This window comes from Xenopus laevis, chromosome 5S, assembly GCF_017654675.1.
Source record: "Xenopus laevis strain J_2021 chromosome 5S, Xenopus_laevis_v10.1, whole genome shotgun sequence".
In the NCBI taxonomy this organism is placed as follows: Eukaryota; Metazoa; Chordata; class Amphibia; order Anura; family Pipidae; genus Xenopus; species Xenopus laevis.
The window spans coordinates 102,585,319-102,610,625 of NC_054380.1; the positions used below are offsets into that span (position 1 = coordinate 102,585,319).

General features: G+C 41.2%; 1 protein-coding gene across 3 annotated transcripts in view; it reads right to left on the reverse strand.

Moving 5' to 3' along the window:
* schip1.S (schwannomin interacting protein 1 S homeolog) overlaps window positions 1–25,307 on the reverse strand; it is a 212,173-nt gene that overhangs the window by 52,986 nt on the left and 133,880 nt on the right. For 2 of the 3 annotated variants that reach the window (XM_018264559.2, XM_018264561.2), the window contains one exon: window positions 2,617–3,201. In XM_018264559.2, the coding sequence (XP_018120048.2) occupies window positions 2,617–3,201 (585 nt within the window). Of the gene's footprint in view, window positions 1–2,616; window positions 3,202–5,773; window positions 5,924–25,307 lie in introns of those variants that run through there. The other variant, XM_018264562.2, reaches the window with a different exon arrangement.

Genomic DNA, 25,307 nt, shown 5'->3' on the forward strand with positions numbered 1-25,307 from the left:
GTATCTTTTGCCCACACCAAGCATAGCAGCCATAGTAGGTGCAATGTTGGTGTTCAAGATATTTAGGTTACAAGGAAGGGAGGTTTGCAAGGATTTCATTTTAAAAGTCCAGGTAAATACAGCATAAGTCTTTAAATTGGTACAGACATTCCTGTAAGCAAAAATTGGAATGTATTTTTTTAAAGTTAACTAAAGAAGTAGGGTAGAAATGTTGTATATTAGGTTTCGGCCTTCTGTTCCAGCCCAAAGTACCCATCCTTTAGCAGGGAAGGTCTGTGTCTCCAAAGATGCCCCAGTAGCCCCCGTCTTCTTTTCTGCTGATTCACTGCACATGCTCTGTGCTGCTGTCACTTACTGAGCTTAGGGACCCACTCACAATATACAGTAAACATAGAATATATAGTGAATAACGTACCCCCTCTTGTCAAATATAAGGATATTATAAGTTACAGAGGAGTTTCATGACCATATAAAACCACTAGGACGAAGACAACAAAAACTGGGTAAATAGATAGCCTGTGCAAAATAAAAAATGTTTCAAATATAGTTAGTTAGCCAAAAATGTAATGTATAAAGGCTGGAGTGACTGGATGTCTAACATAATATCCAGGACACTACTTCCTGCTTTTCAGTTCTATAACTCTGAGTTAGTCAGCGACTTGAAGGGGGGCCAAAAGGGACATAACTGTTCATTGAGTTTGCAATTGATCCTCAGCATTTAGCTTAGATTGAAAAGCAACAGATATGACCCATGTGGCCAGGGCCGCCATTAGAAATCACGGGGCCCCATACAACAACATTTTCGGGCCCCACCCACCTTGGCACCAAGCCCATCTCATGACTTCAGGACTTCAACTTCGCCTCCTTTCGTGAATTTGGGCCGCTTTCGTGACTTTGGGTCTTTTCGCCGCTTCGGGACTTGGCTGTTTTTGTGTCTTCGGGTCTTTTCGCCACTTCGGGACTTCGGCTGTTCGGCACTTCCGCATTTACAGCTGTTCAGAATCAAAAATGGCTGCAAATCTTCGGTGCTCGGAAGGGGGGCCCGGCTCTTTCAAAAGTGCAGCACTGCCGGGTCCCCCTTCATGCCCGGGACACTTGTCCCCCCCTGATGGCGGCCCTCCTCAAGTCTCTGATTGGTTACTGCCTGGTAACCAGTCATCGTAAGCCTAGAGAGCTGAAAAGCAGGAAGTAGTGTTCTGGCTATTATGTTACACATCCAGTCACTCCAGCCTTTAACCATTACATTTTTGGCTAACTAACTACAGATGAAGCCACTTGGATTTGTGAGTTAAATGCGTCATGACTCATGGTTAATTGAAGAAACTGGGTTATCTAAAGTCATCTTAACTCATTTAATGCATTTAACCTTTTCATTAGCATACCAAAGCACCATTGTTCACAATGGTGAATGCTTTAATTAGATGGGATGTTGTGACACAGTTTTCTGTGTTAAATGAGATAAATGGGATATCTGTGTTTAGTTATTCTGTGTCAAACAGACAAACCAAAGTGGCTGCATCTGTATATTAGAAAATAGGGATGCACCAAATCCACTATTTTGGATTCGGCTGAACCCCCGAATCCTTCACGAAAGATTCGGCCGAATACCGAACCAAATCCGAAACCTAATTTGCATATGCAAATTAGGGGTGGGAAGGGAGAAAACATTTTTTACTTCCTTGTTTTGTGACAAAAAGTCACGCAATTTCCCTCCCCTCATTTGCATATGCAAATTAGGATTCGGAATTCGGTCCGGCCGGGAAGAAGGATCCGAAGCAAATCCAAATCCTGCTGAAAAAGGCTGAATCCTCGCCGAATCCTGGATTCGGTGCATCCCTATTAGAAACATTTCGTTTTTATTTTTACACTGAACAATTCCTTTAAGAGTTCCCAACAATGTGAAACGCAAACCAAATCACTGTAATGAGTTTCCCAAACCACTCATTTATAAAAGCAAGTGCTGATCAGTCCATTTAATACTACAGCAATGCAGGACACAGCACGCCCTTTTAAGTGATGCCAGGAACTGGGACTTCAGTCCGTAGCAATTGCTGGATTAGAGAAACACCATGGCACAGTATATTAGTGCCCACCCCACTAATGTCATTGTAATGTCATGTAAAATGTCATGTAAAAAAAAATGCATCTTCTTAAGTAGGAGCAGTTCATAATGGGTTCTAAGAGCTATGTCATCCTAGCCGGAAAAATTCAACTGGAGTTTAGTGATCAATAAAGGACAGTAACTGGGCATTTTTTTTAATGAACTGCATTTTTTTTAATTTTTTTTTAATTTACAAGCCATTACGATGAGTCAATTTCAGTACTCTGCCCTATCATTTTCCGGCTATGTCCGTGACTAAACACCATGTAAGAACAAATATGTAGGGTGTAGTCTATCTAATGGATTACTGTATGTGAAAATCAAATCATCATCCTCGTCGTCATCATCATATCATTCAAATTGGAAAAAAATGATTTCTGTAGTACAGCATATTGCCAGTAATAAACACTGTTCACTATATTTTATAACATCTGATAATTTACTCCAAGTCTTTTATGTGTTATATTGTGTTCCTCCAGATATTTTAAAGGCATAATTAAAGAAAAGGAACTTACTGATGTGTAGTTCGACCTTGTTTGCCTCTGGTTCCTTGCTTCCTGCTCTTGGAACTGTAAGCCGGCCAGATGCTTTTCCAGTGCCTCCCAGTCCATTGTGGGGAGCTGTGGTTCCTCCCCCATCAGGGTGCCTGAACTCCCAAAAGAATTCACAAAAGTTCCTCTGCAGTCGTTCTGCTGTGGTTTAGGGGGGCTGTGCTTTCCTTTACTTGGAGGTCTCCCAACAACTAAGTTCCCATTTAGTTTGTGCCTAATTGAAGGGTTCCCGTTGGAGGCAGAAACAGTCTCACTTTTAACATCCTCAAACTCTTCTGCCAAACTCCTTCCAGTTCCTATCCTTGCAAAGCAGTTGTCCTTAGGAAAACCATCCACAGCACCAATCTCTTCTTCCTCATCTTCATCTTCCCACTCATCGCTCACTTTGTCCACAAGAAAGTCCTCCTCCTCATAATCCTCTAGAGCAGCCAGGTCCAAACTGGGTGAGGACTTACAGTCTGAACAAGGTGTCACTTTGTTGGAGCTGGACTCAGAACTTGAGCGACTACAGGCATCACTTCCTAAATCCATGCCATCCTCTCTGTAATCCTGAGTCAGGGTGAAGCAGATATTTATGCATGGAGAAAAAGGGGGAAAAAGGGGGAGAAGTTGAGAAAAAATGAATTCATTTCAGAAATAAATATAAGCACCTCATCTATGCCTGCTCTGTAGGGAAGTTAAAAAAGGCACGAAGCAACTGGAAAGTGCCAGCAAGACAAGCATTCCCTGAGGCTACAGAATACAGACATTCCTGCCCTCCCACTCCCTAGGCTGTACTTCAGCTGGAGCCAAAACACTGCACATGCGGGTGAATGAGAGCAGCACCTCTATGTACCTAGTGCACCCAATTATTAGAGAAGCAAATTCATTTAAACAGACCTTACATTTATCTTGTTAAGCTGGAAATACAATTAAGTGCCAAATAATTGTTTACTGTAGCTTTCCAAGCTTTAGAACACATTATCAATAATAATTACATGCTAGAACCCTTTTAGCTCCTTCCTTTCTTTGCAGATAAGCAGGAAGCCTGAATGCAAGCGAGTGTTATATGGTTATGGAGCAAGCTCATCTCACATGAATACATGGAATTTGGAGGAAATGGTTTGTTTTACTCCCACACCCAATGTTTCCACGTTTTACCAAACAGGTTATGAAAGGGCATACTGTGTGAAAACTGGACTTTCCATGTAATCTTAAAGGAAAACTATACCCCTCAAACAATGTAGGTCTCTATATAAATATATTGCATAAAACAGCTTGTGTGTAAACCCTGCTTCATGTAAATAAACCATTTTCATAATAATATACTTGTTTAGTAGTATGTGCCATTGGGTAATCATAAATACAATAGCAAACAATCTATACTAGTTAGGTCACATGAGCCAATTAACAGACAGAGTTGTGTCTTTTGCTTCCACATTTCTCTGTTAAAGTTAGGGGGCTATTTATCAAAGTCCAAATTTATCTCAATATTTTCTGCTACAAACTCCGATCAAATACGCACAGGTTTTTTACTCTTATTTATTATTACATTTTACCGGGAATAAATCCGATTTTCATGATTTTTTTTCAGATTTTTTCATCTGATTTTCATAATTTTTTTCGAAATTTTCACCCAAAAACTTCTGGGTATTGCACGAAACCTGGCGCACATTAAGGGACTTCTCCCTTTGACTTATATGCAACCTCGACAGCTCTGAGATGCCGTATTTTCAGATTCAGACTTTTCCATCCTCAAGGTTTAATGAATTCTGAAAAATTTGTGATTTTTTTCAAAAGTCTGATTTTATAATAAAAAAATCACGAAATTTTTCATGATTTTTGCATTCGGAGCTTAGTAAATAACTCCCTTAGAGTTGTAGTATTTCTGGTCAGGTGATCTCTATGGCAGCACACAGACCATCACGAAACGGGGGTTCAAGGCAAGAGATGTAAACGGGCAATATTTACTTAAATATATATACCAGTTTGATAAGATTATTTAATATGCCACTTAATATGATATAAACTATCTGTTGCTTAAATATTTATTTTGGGGGTATAGTTTTCCTTAAACAGTTCAGCTAACATGAATTTCATTCACTTACCCGCACTTTGTGAATACACTGCTGGAGCTACTCTGCTCTGCCTTGTGCTTGCAGTGACTGCATAAAACTCCTGAAGCCTGCTACCTATTCTCATAGGATCCGTAAGGATGCTGGCACCGGCCCAGTGATACTGCAGCTCTGCAATCTAGCTCAGGCCCATCCAGCCCAGACAATATAGAAGCTTGCAGAATACTAATACTGGGATCAGGGTAGTCCATCCTACACCCCCCTAACTGCACAATTCCCAGCATCCCATGAACACCTATGGCTGAATCCAGGGGCGTAACTATAGAGGAAGCAGACCCTGCGGTTGCAGGGGGGCCCAGGAGTGTAGGGGGCCCATTGAGACCCTAATTAATTAGCAATTTTAATATATCTTGGTAAAATAGGCCAACTTATAAATATTTTGGGGCCCTAAATTGAATTTGCTATGGGGCCCAGTAACAACTAGTTATGCCACTGGCTGAATCTGAGAGTTGTAGTTCACCAACACCTACAGATATGCACATATGACCCACAAATGGTTCTCAAAGAGTAACCAAAAATTACAAAGAAAAAGATCTGCACAATACATAGCTACAATGTGTGTTTACTTACCCAGTACATATTACTGCCCAGGTGTATATAAAGGGTCACATACTATATAATATATATATATATATATATATATATATATATATATGTTACAGTACAGGTATTTAAAAGGGTCAAACCACATTATATATTCCAGTACAGGTGTTTATAAAGGGTCACACACAATATATATTACAGTAGTGGTGTATAGAGGCTACTGTAATAATGCGCCCAGATATGAGCTGCTTCTGCACATAAACCAGACTAGTGCAGACTATTAATAGAGCAAACAGTAATCCTATCTCGGTCCATACACTGTGCTGATTAATGCCCATTGCTGTATATAGTCCCGGAGACTTAGGTCTGTGTTACTCACTAGTACACAAGGCTCATCCATTCAGCGACCCCCATAAAGAGAGTAGACTTTCCCACTAGAACGTATCCCCTCCTTCCATACATACCTGCTATGGGGAACCTGCGCTCAGCGCACTAACATCCCTCAGCCGCTGCGTGACGCAAAGCAGCCACCCCACCTAGATATACCAGCAGCGGGGATCCGTTATACCGGCACCGCCCGGCACTCACACAGTCCAATCCTCCGGAAACTCCCTGCTCCTACCGCGTCACTGCGTAAATAGCCTGGAATAGGAATTCCGGAGGCTACGTAACTGGTGGGGTTGGTTCCACCGCTACAGCCGGCCAGCGCTCTTTGCGTAAGCTCAGCTGTAAGAAGAGCCGCTAAAAGTTCAGATGGAGGGAAGTACTAGTGTACTCGTAGCCCCTAGGCATGGATTAGTGCGCGTCTGTAGCAGGCAACACCGTGCATCACACAGCTCCTATTAATATCCACCCAAATAACTGCAAACTGGAAAAGAATCAGGAAATAAATCCAGCTTGGAGATTTTACGTTGCCTGTAATGAGACCTGTTTCCTTGGGAACATGGACGTCCACAGATAATTTTCGAGGGGGGGGGGGCAAGGAAGAACATATTCAAATCTCCAAGCTGTCCCTTTTTCGGAGGGACAGTCCCTCTTTTGACAGCTCAACCTGCAGTCCCTCATTTGTACTGCAAAGTCCCTATTTTCTCTGCACTGAACAGCCAGAAAAAGAAACAAAGTTTCTCACTTAGGGGCAGATTTACTAAAGGGCGAAGTGGCTAACGCTAGCAAAAATTCAACAGCGTGACGTCATTTCATTACTTCGCCGATTTACTAACGGGCGATGGCGTAAATTCACTAGTGAAGTGGACCTACTCTGGCGCTACTTCGCACCCTTACGCCAGGCAAAGTTGCGCTCTGGCAAAGGGACGTAACTACGCTAATTCACTAACTTGCGCATTTTACTGAACGTTACCTCTGGTGCCAGACTTTACTTCACCACCTCAGACCAGGCGAAGTGCAATAAAGTAGATAGGGATTGCTCCCAAAAAGTCCCACAAAACGCTGGTGTCTTTTACTTTTTTAAGGGTGATAGGCTGAAAAAAGAGCGAATATTTCTTTTAGTGTACCTTCCTTCCCCCCTATATTTGATAACATATGGCACCTAAACTATACTGTGGGCACATGTGTAGGGCATTAGAACATTAGGGCATTTAATAAGATTCCCTGGCCTTGTGTAGTGTAGTGTGTTTGCTGCTGCATATATGGCCATTGTACTTTAATTGCACGCCGTATGCAAATTTCCGATAGGTAGCGTAACTTCGAACCGCTAGCGCAACTTCACAATCGATCAGTAGCTTGTGTGCAACTTCGGATCTTCGTGAATTTGTGCAACCCAGGAGAATCTACGCTTGGCGAAGTGCGGCGAAGGCAACGCTGGCGCAAATTCCCCCTTAATTGGCTTTTAGCAGAGCACAGAATAGCTAACAGGTGCAAATAAGATACTTTGTAACAAATTTGAGACAAAAAAAAAACAGTTTAGGTAAGAAGAAATATTTTCAAACTTTCATAACCTGCCAAATTTTGTAAAATGAACATGGTAATTAGGAGGTGTGGCCACAGAAAGGGGCGTAGTCAAAAAATTGCTATTCTATGTGTCGAAAACATTTTTTGTCCCTCTTTTTGCTACCAAAATGTTGGGAGGTATGTATTACACAAATAACTTGAACCCACATTTTGGTTTCCAAACAGCTTTTCTATAAATATATAGTAGTAGCAACTGTTGCACGTGTATAGCATTGCCATTCTATTAGTGACACAAACTCCTTATCTTGCCAGGACAACACTTGGTATTTTCTACTTTCTTAACAAAATTACTAACCAGAGGTTTGTAGATTGTTATTCCCTCTAGAGTTCTAGTTACAACTAGATACATACAGTGATGCCTTCATTTTACATACCCTCATTTTAAGTATTTCAAACTTAAGTTATACAACTTTTTGTGGTCCCACCAATATTTAATGCATAATACATTTCACTGACTTTACACCATTTTTCTGGTCCATTTTTCACATATGGCAAGAAAAAAACCTCTATTATGAAGTGTGTGAGAGAGAGTGTGTGTGAGAGAGTGTGTGTGTAAGAGAGGGAGTGTGTGTGTGAGAGGGAGTGTGTGTGAGAGGGAGTGTGTGTGTGAGAGTGTGTGTGGGTGTGTGTGAGAGAGGGAGTGTGTGTGAGAGAGTGTGTGTGTATGTGTGTGAGAGGGAGTGTGTGTGAGAGAGTGTGTGTGTGTATGTGTGAGAGTGTGTGTGTATGAGAGAGGGAGTGTGTGTGTGAGAGAGTGTGTGTGTGTGAGAGGGAGTGTGTGTGAGAGTGTGTGTGTACGAGAGAGGGAGTGTGTGTGTGAGAGAGGGATTGTGTGTGTGAGAGAGAGAGATTTAATTAGAAGGTGGATGCCTTCCTCAGCACCTGCTACAGTATTGTACATACAAAATATCTGCGGTTTCCAGAAACTGCCTCTTGGAGAGGACAGGGGCGTATTTATATTAAGGCACTCGAGGGCCTGTGCCTAAGGCGGCAGGTTTTGGGGGGCGGCCCTCGGGTGCCTATAAATAGTGATGGGCGAATTTATTCGCCAGGCGCGAATTTGCGCGATTCGCGTCCAGCAAATAAATTGGCGAAACGCCCGCGAAAATTCGCCGAAAAAATTAGCCGGCGTCAAAATTTTTTTTTTTCTTAAAACGGGCCGTTTCGCGAATTTTTCGCCGTTTTGCGAATTTCGCGCGAAATTCACGAATTTTTCGGCGAAGCGAAACGGCGCAAATTCGCCCATCACTACCTATAAATTTATTTTTTATATTAAAAAAAAAAGATTCCTCAGCCTCTGCCATGGGTTTCCATTGGAAATCCGGTGACGGAGCTGGGGGGTGGGGGTTGGGATGGTGAGGGGTTAGGGTGCATGGCATAGGGAGCAAGCTTCAAGGGATATTATGCCTTTCTATGTCTATTTAAGCCTCTGCCTGGTTGCTAGGGAGGTAGAACATTTAAAACAAGAAAACTATTCCAATTCAAACATAAAGATCTGCAAAAGAGCAAAGTCAAATAACATATTCCCAACAGAATACTATTCTCTGCCTCAGTGATCCCATAACTGTATCTCTCTAGCCACTGCTAAACTACAATTCCCAGCATTCAAAGCCAGAACCAGTAGCAGAGTTGTAGCTGATGGGCTAAGAGAGGAAATCTCAGCAGGACCTTCATTCATTGGGCATGGGAGAGTCCAGTCAGGGACCAGTGAGTTCTGATGGTGGCCCTGCTAATTTCTTCATTTTATTTTCTGACTGCTGAGAAAGGTATCCAAGGGGTTAAAGGAGGGGCTAACCCAATGCTAAACATGGCATATCTTCTGTGTAAATACAATGAAACAGAAATTTCACAGGGTTTAGCATAGTGTGTGCCCTGATCTCAATGTTTTATTGCTTCTTACATTTTTCTAGCACTCACGGTGGATCTCGTCTGATCTGGACATCTTTGAGAGCAGGGATTTTGAGGATCCACTCTCGGGCCCTTATCTCGAGTGCATCAGGGACAAAATCACCTATGACATCAGGACTGCACTCTACGATCTGTGGATGGCCAAGGACTGTGTGAAGATTACAAAATGGTGGAAATTACACCTTAAGAACGAGTTCTGGCAGGACTACAGATACATCAAGGCCCACCTGAAACACCTCTACAAAGACGTAGAGAAGATCAACAAGGCCATACTGATTAAGAACAATGAGAGATATTCAGGTGCAGTATATAATCCATCCTTTTCTTTCCCACACTTGGTCAATCATTTAATGTTGCTTAATCACCTGATTTGTGCTTAATGTGATCCAGGTGTGGGATCCGTTATCCGGAAACCCGTTATCCAAGAAGCTCCGAATTACGGAAAGTCCATCTCCCATAGACTTCATTTTATTCAACGAATCCAATTTTTGGATGATTTCCTTTTTCTATGTAATAATAAAACAGTTTCATGTACTTGATTCAAACTAAGATATAGTTATTGGAAGCAAACCATCCTATTGGGTTTATTTAATGTTTACATGACTTTCTAGTAGACTTGAGTTATGAAGATCCAAATTAAAGAAAGATCCGTTATCCAGAAAACCCCAGGTCCAAAGCATTCTGGATAACATGTCCCATACCCGTATAAGGATTTTACAGGGATATCACTTGCTAAGGTAAAAAAATACATAGTCTGAGTTATCTTGTTTGGTTTTACAGATGGTCCTCACAAATGGCACATGATACCAGCACCACCAGCAGTTTCCTCGGTACCAAATACCGATGCACCTCAGTCTAGGCACCACATCCTCAGGAAACAGCAGTAAGTATGGGGCATCTCAATTCCACCAGTGATGCCCCCTTTCATCCACTGCACTTTCACCAGCGGTGTTTTCAGCCACCGCAGTTCCACCAGTGGTTCCTCCCCTTTATCCAAAATATGGTGTTATACACAGGAACTCCTTTAAGCCACTTGGTAGACCCTGCATTCCTTTATATTCCATCCCTCAGACTGCAAATGCCGGGGGTCAGCAGGCTGCCCAGGGTCCAATGGAATGGAAAAGAATGCAGCATTCATCGTGCGGCTTAAATGTGCCCATGTTTATGCTGCCATATTCCATTCTCTTTCTCATCCTTTCACCACAGTCCCTTACCATACTATATTCCCCCCCCCGCCGCTTCCCTTGATTCAATGTGGCACATTGATCGTGGGAGCAAATCCGATTGCCTTTAAGGGGTCAGGAAGGAATTTTTCCCTCTAGTGAAAGAAATTCGCTTTTCAGAGGTTTTTTGCCTTCCTTGCGATCAAAAAGCGCATTTTATTTAATTATTAATAAAGCTGTGGATTACACAGATTAACCACAAAGTCATTGTGTGTATCTTTATTGTGGTATTGGGCTGGGGATTTGGCAGGGATAACATATAGAGGGGGAGGGAGAGAAGTTAGAATAAGGCTCTTATAGAGCAGGAAATGGTTGCATTGGTTATGTTTCTCCTTGGTTCCTAGCAATGAAACAGAAACAACATATAACTGCTGTGTCAGTCCTACTATCCTCCATAGGACTTGTAGGAACCTATGTAATACTGAGAGCCAATAAACATCCTTCCCAAATCTCACCCTAACTGGCCTTTGGACAACTCTTCCCTTTGGGCCTTTGGAAAAGGGCCAGCCCCACAGTTTAGAAGGGCCTTGATGGTCTGTGTTGGTTTAAGGAAGCCATGGAAATTGAATATTTAGAGAGAAAACCAGTTACATGCAGATATGCAACCAAATTCTGTTTTAGAATCATCATCTCCTGTTCTTTTACCTTTGTTGTCTAAAATTCCCTGGAATTTAGCCTCTTTCAGTATATGATAACAAAGGCAAGTTATACTGGGTTGCAGCTGGATTAGGTGGAATATTTATATAGACACTGCCCAGCCTTTATCACACCCATTTATTAGTGTAAGAAGGTATAATCTATAGAGGTTTTATGAAACAGATGTTGAGAATCAGACTCCTGGAATGAACACAGGGTTGAACATAGCTAGTTGTACTATATGGATGGAGGAAGGTTATACAAGCTAAAAGTGCATTACACAATTCCCTCTGTAAAAAGCTGATAAAGCAACAGGGTAATACTGAGACTGTGGGTAGTTAAATGACGGCAAGACCATCAGTTTAGACATACAGTATGAATGAGGGTATTATAGATAAAGGGATCATGCAGGCAATTGGTTTGCGGAAGTGATGTCATGCGCACAGTGTAGGTGGCGTGTTTAGGTCAGGTGCCTAGGGTGGTATCGGACTTCAATACAGCCCTAGGAGAGAAACAAATTATCTGAAATTAAGGGGCACATTTACAAAGCTCGAGTGAAGGATTCGAATTTAAAAAACTTCGAATTTCAAAGTGTTTTTTGGGCTACTTCGACCATCGAATGGGCTACTTCGACCTTCGACTACTACTTCGACTTCGAATCGAACGATTCAAACTAAAAATCGTTCGAATATTCGACCATTCGATAGTCGAAGTACTGTCTCTTTAAGAAAAACTTCGACCCCCTACTTCGGCAGCTAAAAGCTACCGAACTCAATGTTAGCCTATGGGGAAGGTCCCCATAGGCTTGCCTGAGATTTGTTGATCGAAGGATATTCCTTCGATCGTTGTATTAAAATCCTTCGAATCGTTCGATTCGAAGGATTTAATCGTTCGATCGAACGAGTAATCCTTCGATCGCAGGATTTGCGCTAAATCGTTCGACTTCGATATTCGAAGTCGAACGATTTTAGTTCCTAGTCGAATATCGAGGGTTAATTAACCCTCGATATTCGACCCTTCATACATCTGCCCCTAAATGTAAGTACCTTAAAATATTCAATATCATGAAATTTTTACAAGTAGTAAAGGGAACCAACATCACTGCTTGTGGTATTTATTTCAGAACATGGAATAGTACATTAGCTCTGATCTCTGTTTGCAAGTGATATCTATTGATAATGTGGCTACACTTTCGAACAAGTTAAGCCTATTGTGTGTATGTCAGAGCACTGGAATGAGATACTTGTACTTGGATTCTTTCTGGCACATCTAGATAAGTACACCAAATGGGATTCTATACACTTACATATTACAGCAGAGTTCTGGTAAGCCCAGAGGAATGTCCAAGATGACAGTTTTATGGTATTTCTCTTCACCAAAATGCACCATTTCAGGGGCCCCTAACTACTCAAAAGTGCTGCACATTATACTTCATGTTTGTAACTCAACACAATACCTTTTAAAAAAAAAAGAAATATACAAATTTTTGTGATACTATTTAGGCGGTTTTTATTGTGCAGCATAGTCGGATGTCTAAGCAGTTACTGAATGAAGCAACATTGCAGTGAGTTGGGACAAAGTGTATCATTTACGTTTTATAAATACTTAAAGTCATATGGTGTCTGAGCAGCACATAACATTTTCACACACAACACAAAGGAGGTATGATAATAAAAATGTTTCCACCAGGTGTAATTACCTAGAGTCAGTATCGACTGGCCCTCTGGGATACCAGGAAAACTCCCGGTGGGCCCAGGTGTCAGTGGGCCCTCATGCTGCTAAACATTAAATAATGTAAAGAAAAGAGACTAGGAGAATAGCGGTTGAGCGAGGAGAGGATGAATAATAGTTCTGAGAGTGGGCCCCCGGTCTAAGGTTTTTGGGTGGGCCCCTGGTGTCCCAGTCTGACACTGATGATCGTGTTCTGGGGTATGAGCCTTCTCCCTAGAGAATAGATGCACATGGGCAAGATAGGCATGGAGTACAAGTCCAGTGGGGGGGCAGTGCCCCCCCCCCTTGCCCCTATATGAGGACGCCCATGCTTGGGAAGGTTGTTTTCTGTATAGGAAGGGAAATATGGGGGGGTTGCATTTCTCATTGGTATAGGGTTGCTGCCTTTGCTGATGGCTAAACCTGAACATGGGGGCAGGGCAAATAACATCGGGGTGAGGCAGTGATGTAGGAACAGGCATGATGACATCAGAGGTCAGGTGGGCACAATGATGTTGGTTCTGACACCAGGGCAAGGTTATTGCATCACTTAGATGCAGCTGGCTGGATTTCTATCCAATGTTTTAAACTGTTGATGCCCAGTTCAAATCCACACAGGTGGCAACCCTATATTCTGCTTGTAATACTTTAATTACAGGTATGAAATCTATCTATTATACAGAAATCAGTTATCCAGAAAGCTCTGAAATACAGCAATGCTAATTTAGAAAAAAACGTCCTTTATTGATTGATTTGCTTTTTTTGTATCTGTAATAATAAGAGATGTGAGTATCTTAGTATTTAAATGCTTTTCATGTACAGTATTGGCCAGATTATTGTTCGTGTTTCATAAGGCTAAAAACCGAACAGAAAGTTCAGACCCGAACAGGCCTTACAGATGGCAACCCTACTTTGGTATAATTTACAAAAATGGTGCAATGTGACAGAGGAAGCAGACCCTGTGGCTGCAGGGGGCCCAGTAGGTATAGGGGCCCCATGAGGCCTAATTAATTAGTAATTTTAATATATATTGCTAAAAGAGGACAAGCTATGGAGAGTCTGGGGGCCCCTCAAATTACTTTGCTGTGGGGGTACAAAAATACAGGAATGTTTTTATTTTTTTCCAAAAAAAGATGGCACCCCTAATTAAGGGATTTAATATTAATTGGGGGGCCTTTGTTCCTAATGCCACTGATTTGCTGTAACCCATTAAAACAGGTGCTTACTGCTTTCTCTGCTTTCCTGCATCCTGACCAGGTGAGGGTAGGGTTGCCACCTGGCCGGTAAAAATGATGCTTGATGCCAATGTTATTAATAGGAAAAAATGGCAAGAATATAGGAAGGCCGGTATTTTTTTCCAGAAGAGGTGGCAACCCTAGGTGAGGGGGTGGCATTGCTAATTAAAGGAGAAGAAAAGGCATTAGCCAGTGGTTCTAGTCGCTTAGCTGCTACTCTGGCCTGGCGTTCCTCATCTTAAAAACATGCACCGGCCCAGGGTGCCACTTTGTTCCAGACTGAAACTGAGCACATGCACGGTACAGAAAGCAAACGTTGATGCAAGTTTCCGCTGAATTTTAATAAATCCCTATTCTATGGGGCCTCCTTGGAATGTTGCGTACATATAATTAACCCTGGGGCTATTTGGAATACTATTGCAATATACCTTTGCATTGTGCCCACTGTTAGGGCTAAACTCCACAGGAGATTTTGTAGGGTGGTATCAAATTGACAAAACACATCTTACAAATTGGATGCAGTTGCGCGGGTCAAAATATAATGGGACTGTTACAAAATTCTGATGTGTATAGTACATGGAAATATTTCCATTCAATGTGACACAACTGTCCGATAGGAACGCAACATGCTGCAACTTCATCCAACAAGATAAAATCAGATGGTGTCTAACCGACTTTTTTTCCCCTTAAAATATATTGACTTTAGGATGTAGGTGCATGAACAAACTATACCATCCGACTTTAACTGATCCGATTTTACATTCTAGCTATAGTGGATGAGATTTTGGTTCCTACAAATCTCGAGCTGTTGTGGGGTGTTGCATGGCAAAATCTGATAAAATCTGACTGACAAAATCTGATCAAAGTCTCCAGAGGAGTTTAGCCCTTAGTAAGTGAGCCCTTCAGTTATTTTGTATGGGAGGCAGAAGAATGCTCAAATTGAAGGTTGTGAGAGCAGCCAAACTATGAAAGGAATGCCAGATAAATGTGTACTTTGTTCACTCCTACAGCCCAGATTTATGTTCCTCACTGAGCAGAGAAGAATGCAAGCAACAGGTAGAGATCCTAGTTTTGTAACTGCTGTCTCCCACTCTCTTATAAGGAGCAAAGTGCAGTTTCAGACTCCAAAGGCAATGTTTTTTAAGTTGTTTGAAATAACTTTTAGTATGATATAGCGAGTCATATTCTGAGTCAGTTTGCGATTGGCCTTTCCTTTTTATCATTTGCAGTTTTTGAGTTATTTAACTTTTTATTCAGCAGCTCTCCAGTTTGAAATTTGAATAAGAGGCTGGAATATAAACAGGAGAGGGACTACATAGAAAAAAAGAGTAATACAAAGTAGCAATAACCCAAATGCACCCAAAGCAATGGCATTTGATGCTTCAAAAATTATGCAATAACTTTTCATTACATCACAAATAGGGTTCACGTTGTGGAAATCTGTATTATTATTACTATTAATAATAATAATAGTTTAAAATATGTTTTTTTATAAAAACTGTAGACCCTTAGTAACAAAAACCTTCACAGCACTAATTAGTTGATAAAAATACAAAAATATTTTCGAAAAGGAGAGTTTGATATCATATTATCCTTTTCATTGATCAATAATTACATTACTGAAGCCTTAAAGGGGTGGTTCACCTTTAAGTTAACGTTTAGTATGTTATAGAAAGACCAGTTCTAAGCTATTTTTCAATTGGCCTTCATTGTTTATTTTGTATAGTTTTTTAATTACTTGTCTTTTTCTCTTCTGACTCTTTCCGGCTTTCAAATGGAGTCACTGACTATTCAGGCCTCTCCTATTGATATTCCAGTCAGAGCAATGCATGGTTGCTAGGGTAATTTGGATCATCATGTTGCTGAAATACCACAAATAATAAAAAAAATTAAAACCAATTGCTAATTGTCTCAGACTATCACTCTCTACAGCATACTAAAAGTTAACTCAAAGGTGAACAACCCCTTAAATGGCTTAATGGAATAAAATAACTTTGCTCAGTTCCCCCTCACCTCCTCCAAATACAATGTTTTGTTGTAAAGGCTGAAGCATTAAAGTGTATAATGTCTAAAGCTCCAGAGATCCAAACTGGCATCTTAACCTTGACATGGAGGCACAAAGTGATTGTAAAAGAGCTACTAAAACTCTCTTATTATACGTATGCCTTCAGACAGATGTCAAAGTGAGCGAGGTGTAGGTGGCAGTTCTTTCTAATTATGCAGCACAAGGTATGACCTTTTATATATATACATCATGCTTTTTAAAAGCAATACATATACACACCTAACAACATGATATGTTATTATCTTGCCATTTTTATTGCCCAGAAGGTCATGATACTTCTGCAACCCCCGACTATGATTGTTTTCCATTTATCATGAAGTACAAAATGACTTTAAACTATAGTCTCAGTGCATTCTCCCTTAGCAATTACATCAACCCTTGCAGAATTCTGTCAGTCTGATGATTTGCTGTTAAATGCTACCATATAAGAAGTTCAGATTGAAAAGGAAATGGTTATTCTCGGAACATCATTCACGTTCAAAAGGACAATGACTTTTGGGTCTTGTTATGTCATAAATGTACATTCCCTGGTCCTGTTTCACTAGTCATACAGGGGCAAATTCACTAAAGCACGAAGTGGCTAACGCTAGCGCAAATTCGCCAGTGTGACATAATTTCATTACTTCGCCGATTTACTAATGGGCGCTGGCGTAAATTCGCTAGCAAAGTGGACCTACTCTAGCGCTACTTCACACCCTTACGCCAGGCGAAGTTGCGCTATGGCGAAGGGACATAACTACACTAATTCACTAACTTGCGCATTTTACTGAACGTTACCTCTTGCGCCAGACTTTACTTCGTCACCTCAGACCAGTGCAATAGAGTAGATAGGGATTGCTTCAAAAAAAGTTGAAATTTTTTCTAAGTCCCAAAAAACACTGGCATCTTTTCCTTTTTTAAGGGTGATAGGCTGAAAAAGATCATAATTTTTTTTGGGGGTACCCTCCTTCCCCCCTACATTTCCTAACATATGGCACCTAAACTATACAGTGGGCACATGAATAGGGCAAAATAACAACTCTATTTTATTTTATGAAGTTTTCCCGGGTTTGTGTAGTGTAATGTATTTGCTGCTACACATACGTCCATTGTACTTTAACTTGGCGCCGTATGCAAATTAGGCATCGCTAGTGTAACTTTGCATTGCTTAACGAATTAACGCTAGCACAACTTTGCTACCTTTCCTCCCTGAGCGCAACTTTGGATTTTAGTGAATTAGAGGCGCCCTGGCAAAACTTCGTCTGGCGAAGTGCGGCGAAGTGTGGCGGAGCCTGCGCTAGCGCAACTCTGCAGGTTAGTGAATTTGCCCCTTAGTATTATAAAAAAATATAGCATTTTTATACTTACACTATACATAAGCACAATCAGGCCATCTCTGCCTCCAACTGATAGCAGTAGTTCTGTAGAGTGGTTCTAAATAAATTAGGGGGAAGTCATGCATATCACATGTATTTTAAGCTCAGTCTCTATAAACTAAGTGCATGTGTTCTCTAAATCTAAACACAATAGTGAAATATATTTTTTTATGTTAGAGAGGAAATAAAAGTGCAAAAAAGAGCATAGGAACCCATGTACATTTACATTACAAGGTAATTAGTTGGTGGGCGTATCACTTATAAACATTTAATTAATTTACTGCACATCTATAACTGCAGTTAACACCAAAGCTCTCGCCTTCTGTGTATTTTTAGCAGTTTCTGGGGGAAGTCTGAAGCGGTAGCTACACAATCTGCTTCTCCTAAAATAACATGGACAGCTGTACCTTTAACACAGAAACCATAAATATCATTGTGTGCTGCTGAACATGGAACCAACCCCTGAGTCAACACAACCTTGAGAGAGATAGCATGAAACCCATGTGAATAAATTAGCTAGCTGTTTTCCTATTTCAAAAAAATTTAAACATTCTAGGTACACATAAGGGTCAGGCCACACAGGGCGTTTTCGGGAGATTTGGTCGTCTGGCGACTAATCGCCTCATTTTTGCAGCGACCAATCTCCCCAAACGTCTTCCCTGACTCTGCGCCGGCTAAAATGAAAAAACGCTGGCGCTAATCTCACGCGGCAGTTTGCTTTCCGAATTTCCGAATTTGAAACTTCGGACGACTTTGGAAAATGAATCACCGCGTGTGATTAGCGCTGGTGTTTTTTCATTTTAGCCGGCGCAGAGTCAGGGAAGGCGTTTGGGGAGATTAGTTGCCACAAAAACGAGGCGATTAGTTGCCAGGCGACCAAATCTCCCCAAAATGCCCTGTGTGGACTTACCCTTAGGAAACAACTGCATTGAGTGTTTTCCCTAGTATGGTGCTAATATATTTTATAAAATGTAACCATAGTGCACATCACCAGGCCAGGTATAGACATAATACCGATTAATTAACCCGTCCCAAGAGAAACTGGTGGGTCTGAATTGCAGGAGTGCAAAGCTGTACTTCTGACATCATTTGGTTTTCTTCAAACCATCACAGACCTACTTATTATTATGAATCTTCAAACTCATGATACTAATTAGAGCCGACCCATTATACCTTAAAGCGATATAGACATGTTCATATAAAAATCATAGGAACGTGTCCATATCTAGGAGGTGCTGCACGCAGAATAGTTTCCACTAAAACCATAGTTTCCACAGACGATCATTTAGCATTGTCAGAGGGCCAGGTCAACAATGGTTTGCAGGGCGGCTTTGGGGGGCTTTAAATGGAAACTATTCGCGTGCAGCAGTTTCTAAATGTGGACACATTCCTATGATTTGAATAGAAACATGTCTTATCACTGTAAAGAGAAACTTGATTTTTAATTTATCATATTACAAAGTTTCTTATTTCCATCAGATAACACATATTACATTTTAATCTTCACAATAGCTAATTTCTGATTCAAGATTTTATAGTTGCCTGACTCCAATCTACTACTTTTTAAGGGTAGGGGCACACTGGGCGATTTGGGGAGATTTAGTTGCCTGGCGATTAATCGCCTCATCTTTGCGGTGACCAATCTCCCCGTACGCCTTCCCTCTGTCTTGCGCCGGCTATAATGAAAAATTGCCTGCGCTAAAGCACATGCGGCGCTTCATTTCCGAAGTTTCGGAATACGAATACACCTGGCGACTAAATCTCCCCGAATAGCCCAGTGTGCCCCTACCATTAAACAGTAAAAAAAAAACGAAGTCAGTTAGAACTACTACAGGTATTTTATATGTTCTGGTCATTTTTACTATAACTTTAGGAGCCACAAAACCTGAAGAAAAGTTCCCTGAATTTATGCACATACTTTGTTCACAAAAAATTCTCCTGACTCTCAGCAAAACATAAAGACAACCTCGTCTTTATGCTTTGCTGAGAGTCAGGAGAATTTTTTATATTTAGAGAATTATTCTTAGAGCACAACTGGCAACGGCAGGGGTACTATGAAATGCTCTGTAATTGATCTACATTCTCATCTTGTACTTTATTTTTTACATCCAGAATCAAATCTAAACAGGAACAAAAATGGATGCATTAAAAAGAATATTGTACAACAAATAATGTTTAAAAGTTTAAAAATAGAGCATTACTTTTAATTATTTGTTTCTTAATTCACTATAAAGCAATTTTAAAATTGCCTTTAAAAGTGTATACTTTTTTTTAATACTATATATTTGTTTTGCAGTCTGTTCCTCGGCAAAACCTTGCTAAGATTGGCACAAGGACCATTAATTCGTAAAGTTTGATTGATTTTCATCCAAACTACTGTATATGATTAGTGATGGGCGAATTTGCGCCGTTTCGCTTCGCCGAAAAATTCGCGAATTTCGCGAAACGGCGAAAAATTCGCGAAATTCCGTTTTTGGCGCCGGCGACTTTTTTCGAAAAAATATTTTTTGACGCCGGCGAATTTTTACCGCGAATTTTCGCGGGCGTTTCGCGAATTTATTCGCTCGGCGCGAATCGCGCAAATTCGGCGCGAATTCGCGCATGGCGAATAAATTCGCCCATCACTATATATGATCTTCAGAGCGATGTCAACTGTATTATGATCGACTAGAACGATAAAGTTCAAGTGCAATTGCTGAATAATGGCCTGATTTGTTGAGTGTATTGGATCACCCATCAGTTAAAGGAACACCAAAAAAAATGTTATTTTAAAGTAATGAAAATATAATGTCCTGTTGCCTTGCGCTAGTATAACTGTTGTGTTTGCTTCAGAAACTCTACTGTAGTTGATATGAACAAGCTGCCATGGGGCAGCCATTTAAAGCTGAAAAAAGAGAAAAGGCACAGGATACACAGCTGATAGCAGATATGCTCTGTAGTATACAATGGAATTCTTCAGAACTTACCTGTTATCTACTGTGTATCTTGTGCTTGTATGGCTGCCCCCATGGCTACACAGCAGCTTGTTTATATAAACTATAGTTGTGTTTCTGAAGCAAACATGCCAGTTTTACCAGTGCAGAGCAACAATACGTTTTATTGTTATGTTACTGTTTCTTCAATTAGGAGCTGTACTGGGCTGCACTTTTGCCAAGTAAATCAAATGATTGAGTAGGTGACCGATCCAACCTATTCATCAGAATGGCCTGAATTAACACTCCCCTTGGGCAATGGCAACCAGTAAGTTACCCTACTGCTCTATATCAGTTTTTCTAGTTCAGTATTCACTGAACATACAGATTATATACAAAAAACAACAGATGTAAGAGGTAAAAAAGGGCCCTGCACAAACAAACTCACAATCTAAATGGAGAAGGGTGTTCAAATGAAATCGTTGTAGTGACAAAATTGCACATCATATAAGCTTCAAAAGTTTCTAAACATGGCTGCAAATATACAGCTTACTGATGCAGAGCTTTTTATCCAAGCACCTATCTATGTAGTGTCTGCATGCACTTCAGTGCAACGAAACAAAACAGCAATATAGGCGAAAACCTTGCTCCAGTTATAGAAATCAAAAGCAACCATCCAGATACTGGCACTGAAAAAGTATACATTTAGACATGGTTAAAGGTTGTTTTTCTTTAGATAAGCCACAGTTTATTTTGGCACACAGCTCTTTGTCAATTGTTACATTCCCAAATTGTTTTTGATACTCAATACCATAAAGCAACATGGGAGGCGAGGGCTTGCCATGGATGGAATCACTTGTTCATTTGGCCTTTTCCTGATTAACAGAGATGGATTTTATTCTAATATGCCTGTCATGCTCCATAAAACTTATACACTGCAGCAGGTGCCAGTATACTGGCACCCAGACCCTATTGGTGGCTTATGAATATGAGAATATTAATTGACTGTCCACTGTTTTTACTGCCGAATTTTTCTTCACTGATGCTCTACAATACTTTATCATATCAATGTTTACTCTCCAGAAGTTTTGAACTCAGGGCCCTAATTGTGAAAGACTCAACCTAATAAAAAACAAATATGCCATGAATTAGTACTGTGCACTAATGCATCATTCTTGTGGTTTAAATCAGCACTAGGATGCAATAATGTATTTCCTTTCTGTACCAATACAAAATGCTGCGTGCGCAATTCATGTAGCTGCATGAATGAAGCAGTTGCTGCACTTGCATTTCTGTTTGCTTAGCAAGGAGTGCACTAATGCACGGATAGGAAAAAATGCCTGACATATGTTTAAAACTCAATAACAGGTTCTAGTGAGAAATGCTCTCCTAACTATAACAGTACAACAAATCTCAGTCTGAGAATTTATAAGGGCTCTTACTCACGCAAGTTTTTACCTGCGCTCCCCTGCGTTCCGTTTTGAGGCGTTCAGCCGCAGGGGAGCACAGGAATAAACGCATTTCATTTTTTCAAATGGGGCTGTACTCACACAGGCGCATGTAGGCGCCGAACGCAGGTTGAGACGCAACATGCTGCATTTTTCCTGCGTTTGGCGCCTACACGCGCCTATGTGAGTACAGCCCCATTTGAAATAATGAAATGCGTCTATTCCTGCTCTCCCCTGCGGCTAAACGCCGAAAAACGGAACGTAGGGGAGCGCAGGTAAAAACGCGCGTGAATAAGAGCCCTTAGCTTTTCTTGTACCAATAGGTTTGAATTACGAATGCACAAGTGGCCTATGTAAGCAATCACAGGTGAAGTGAATAGGACTACATCTCCCTCATAATTCCCTTGCAATCAGTTATAGTAACTATGGTGGGATATCTGAAAGGACAGCTAGGATGTAATGTATGTTTACCCATAATGCAGTGTTTCCCCCCCAAAATTTCCAGCATAAGCGTGATTACTCACAAAATGATCAAAACAAGTAGTACTTGTACACACTTTACAAATTAATATAAGCAGCTTTGGTAAAATGCATGCATGTTGCATCACAAATTATTCTGGCATGCCCATGCGCGCACCATCAATAACGGCACAAGTGGGAGATTCATTAGAATTCATGTGTAGGTATGAAAAATATTAATACCAGGGCTCTGTTATGTACATGTGCCTTCAGATCCTTGCTTGTGTGCAATCATAGAATGCAAGGGCCTGGCAAACTGGGCAAGTTTTCAGGACCAGTATGATGCTCAGGGGCACATATTTCCATGCATGAAATCTTTTACCTGCTTTTAATTTAAACCATTGTGCACCACTTTTTTGCAGTGACTTTCAAAATGTATGTCAGAATGCCTCAGAAACTGGGAAACAAATTGGAATGCAGAGATTGCCTCAAACTATGTGCACAATTGTGTGCATTGTCTGCAACTGCATCAGGCACATCTACCCTCACTGTCTCTATTATACTCGATTTTGGGGGGAAGTGATGAACATGGACACTTTTCACAATGCACTTGTGGACAAAAATGACATCTTAAGGCTGGGCCTGGATTCGAGACCTTAAAGACTACAAGAAAGTCCCTCAAAACACTCTGCATAATCCCAGCTGAATGATAGTCATTTGTGAACTTTTTAGGGACTAGTGGGTCTATTCCTGGGTATAGATACATTACTAGGGATGTAGCGAACGTCGGAAAAAATGTTCGCGAACATGTTCGCGAACGTCCGGACAAAAATGCGAACGGTTCGCGAACGTTGCGAACCCCATAGACTTCAATGGGAAGGCGAATTTTAAAAGCTAGAAAAGACATTTCTGGCCAGAAAAATGATTTTAAAGTTGTTTAAAGGGTGCAACGACCTGGACAGTGGCATGCCAGAGGGGGATCAAGGGCAAATATGTTTCTAAAAAATCCATTGTTGACACAGCGCTGCGTTTTGTGCTGTAAAGGGCAGAAATCACACTACGTCACTCAGGTGGTGTTTCTGGAGACGGTATTATTATTGATATTTAGACAGAATGTGAAAAAGCTCACACAGCTAGGTGGCAGTGGTTTGAAGAACAGATGCAGATGAGAGATCAGCAGCAGGACAGACAGCTGCCCACAGCAGCTACATACAGAGCACTGCAGTAGAAGGTAAGATTACTAGCCAGCAAAGCTACCTAACCTAAAATGTCCCTCAAATCCCTGCAGAGTTCTGTCCCTACAATACAGAGCAGTATAATGTAGATTACTAGCCAGCAAACTTACTATCAACTGTCCCTCAAATCACTAACAGCTCTCTCCCTACACTAGCTCTTCCAAGCACACACAGGCAGAATGAAAAAACGCTGCAGGGCTTCAGTTTATATATGGAAGGGGAGTGGTCCAGGGGGTGTGGGGGTGGTCCAGGAGGGAGAGCTTCCTGATTGGCTTCCATGTATCTGCTGGTCTGGGGGAGAAATGGCAAAAAAAAGCGCCAGCTAAGGCGAACCCAAATTTGCGAACGTTGCGTTACGTTCGCGAACATTCGGCGGACGCGAACGGTCGATGTTCGCGCGAACAAGTTCGCCGGCGAACAGTCCGCGACATCCCTATACATTACAGGTCATTGGCATTTCTCCACACATAAAATCTCATTTAGGTACTTGTGCCAAAATGTGTTCTATGCATTTCCATATACAGTAGTTGCGCTACAAACCACTCAACCCTTCATGCCTCTCATTCTGAATCAAGTGGAATTGCACCTATTGTACCTTAAGACCAGACAGTAGCTCCAGGATTCCCTCACCAGCATGCATCAATGCACCATGCAGCACACTTCTAAAGAATCGGCACAAAAATCACTCTCGCACCAAACAGATGAAATGATGCCTACTGGACATGGAAAAGTTTGAGCACAATTGCGCTAACTTTGATCATATAATCATATAATAATCTTTCACCATATTATATTTCTAATACTTTATTTACCAGTAGGTCATTCCAGCTGACACAAGAGCACCCATTCCGATTAGAAGAAAGGAGGTCCTGCCTAAATATTCACAAGGGGTTTCTTACAGTGAGAACTATGAAGATGTGGGAGAAAATTCTCTCCCTGAATCAGTCGTACAGGCTGATACATTAGATAGCTTTAAGAAGGGGTTGGATGGCTTTTAAGAAGGGGAGGGAATACAGGGTTATTGAAGATAGCTCACAGTAAAAGTCGATCCAGGGACAAGTCCGATGGCTATCTTGGAGTTAAGTATTTATTTTCTCCAAATTGGAGAGACTTCGAAAGGGTCTTTTTTTGCCTTTCTCTGGATCAACTAGCAGTTAGGAGGTTATATGTAGACATAAAAGTTGAACTTGATGTTTGTGAAGATTCTCATTCATTCAGGTCATGTTATATCTGTAGAAATAAGCCCGCCGCATGCGTCCTGCTGTCCGTGCGTTCAGTTCCTCTATGGCGCACGTGCCGGCGCTCTTCCTGGGTTATCCGCTGGCGTGATGACGTCACGCGCATAAGAGCGAAATTCAAAAGGGCAATTTAGATTTCAGCACGCTGCCCATTGATAGGTTCAATTAGCCTTGTTCCTGGGTGTGTTTCTTAGTGAATACTATTGACCTTCAGTGTTTTGACCCTTGCCTGCCTGATTTACTACTCTGATCTCTCCAATTCTGATCCTGCCTGTCTGTGACTATTCTGACCTCTCCAATCTGACCTTTGCCTGTCCACCGACTATTCTATGCTCTCTAATCCTGATTCCAGCCTGTCTGACTAGCCAGGCCTGCCTGTTCCTGGTGGTGTTCTTCCTTCCAGTATCCTGGTGAGACGATCGTGCCCCTTTGCTCGTCCAGAACCGTTAGCTTTGCTCCTATGTACTGTATGTGAGCATATCAGTAACTTAGGTATATAACAAAGTTAATTAACTAGGGATGCACCGAATCCACTATTTTTGATTCGGCCGAACCCCCGAATCCTTTGCGAAAGATTCGGCCGAATACTGAACCAAATCCTAATTT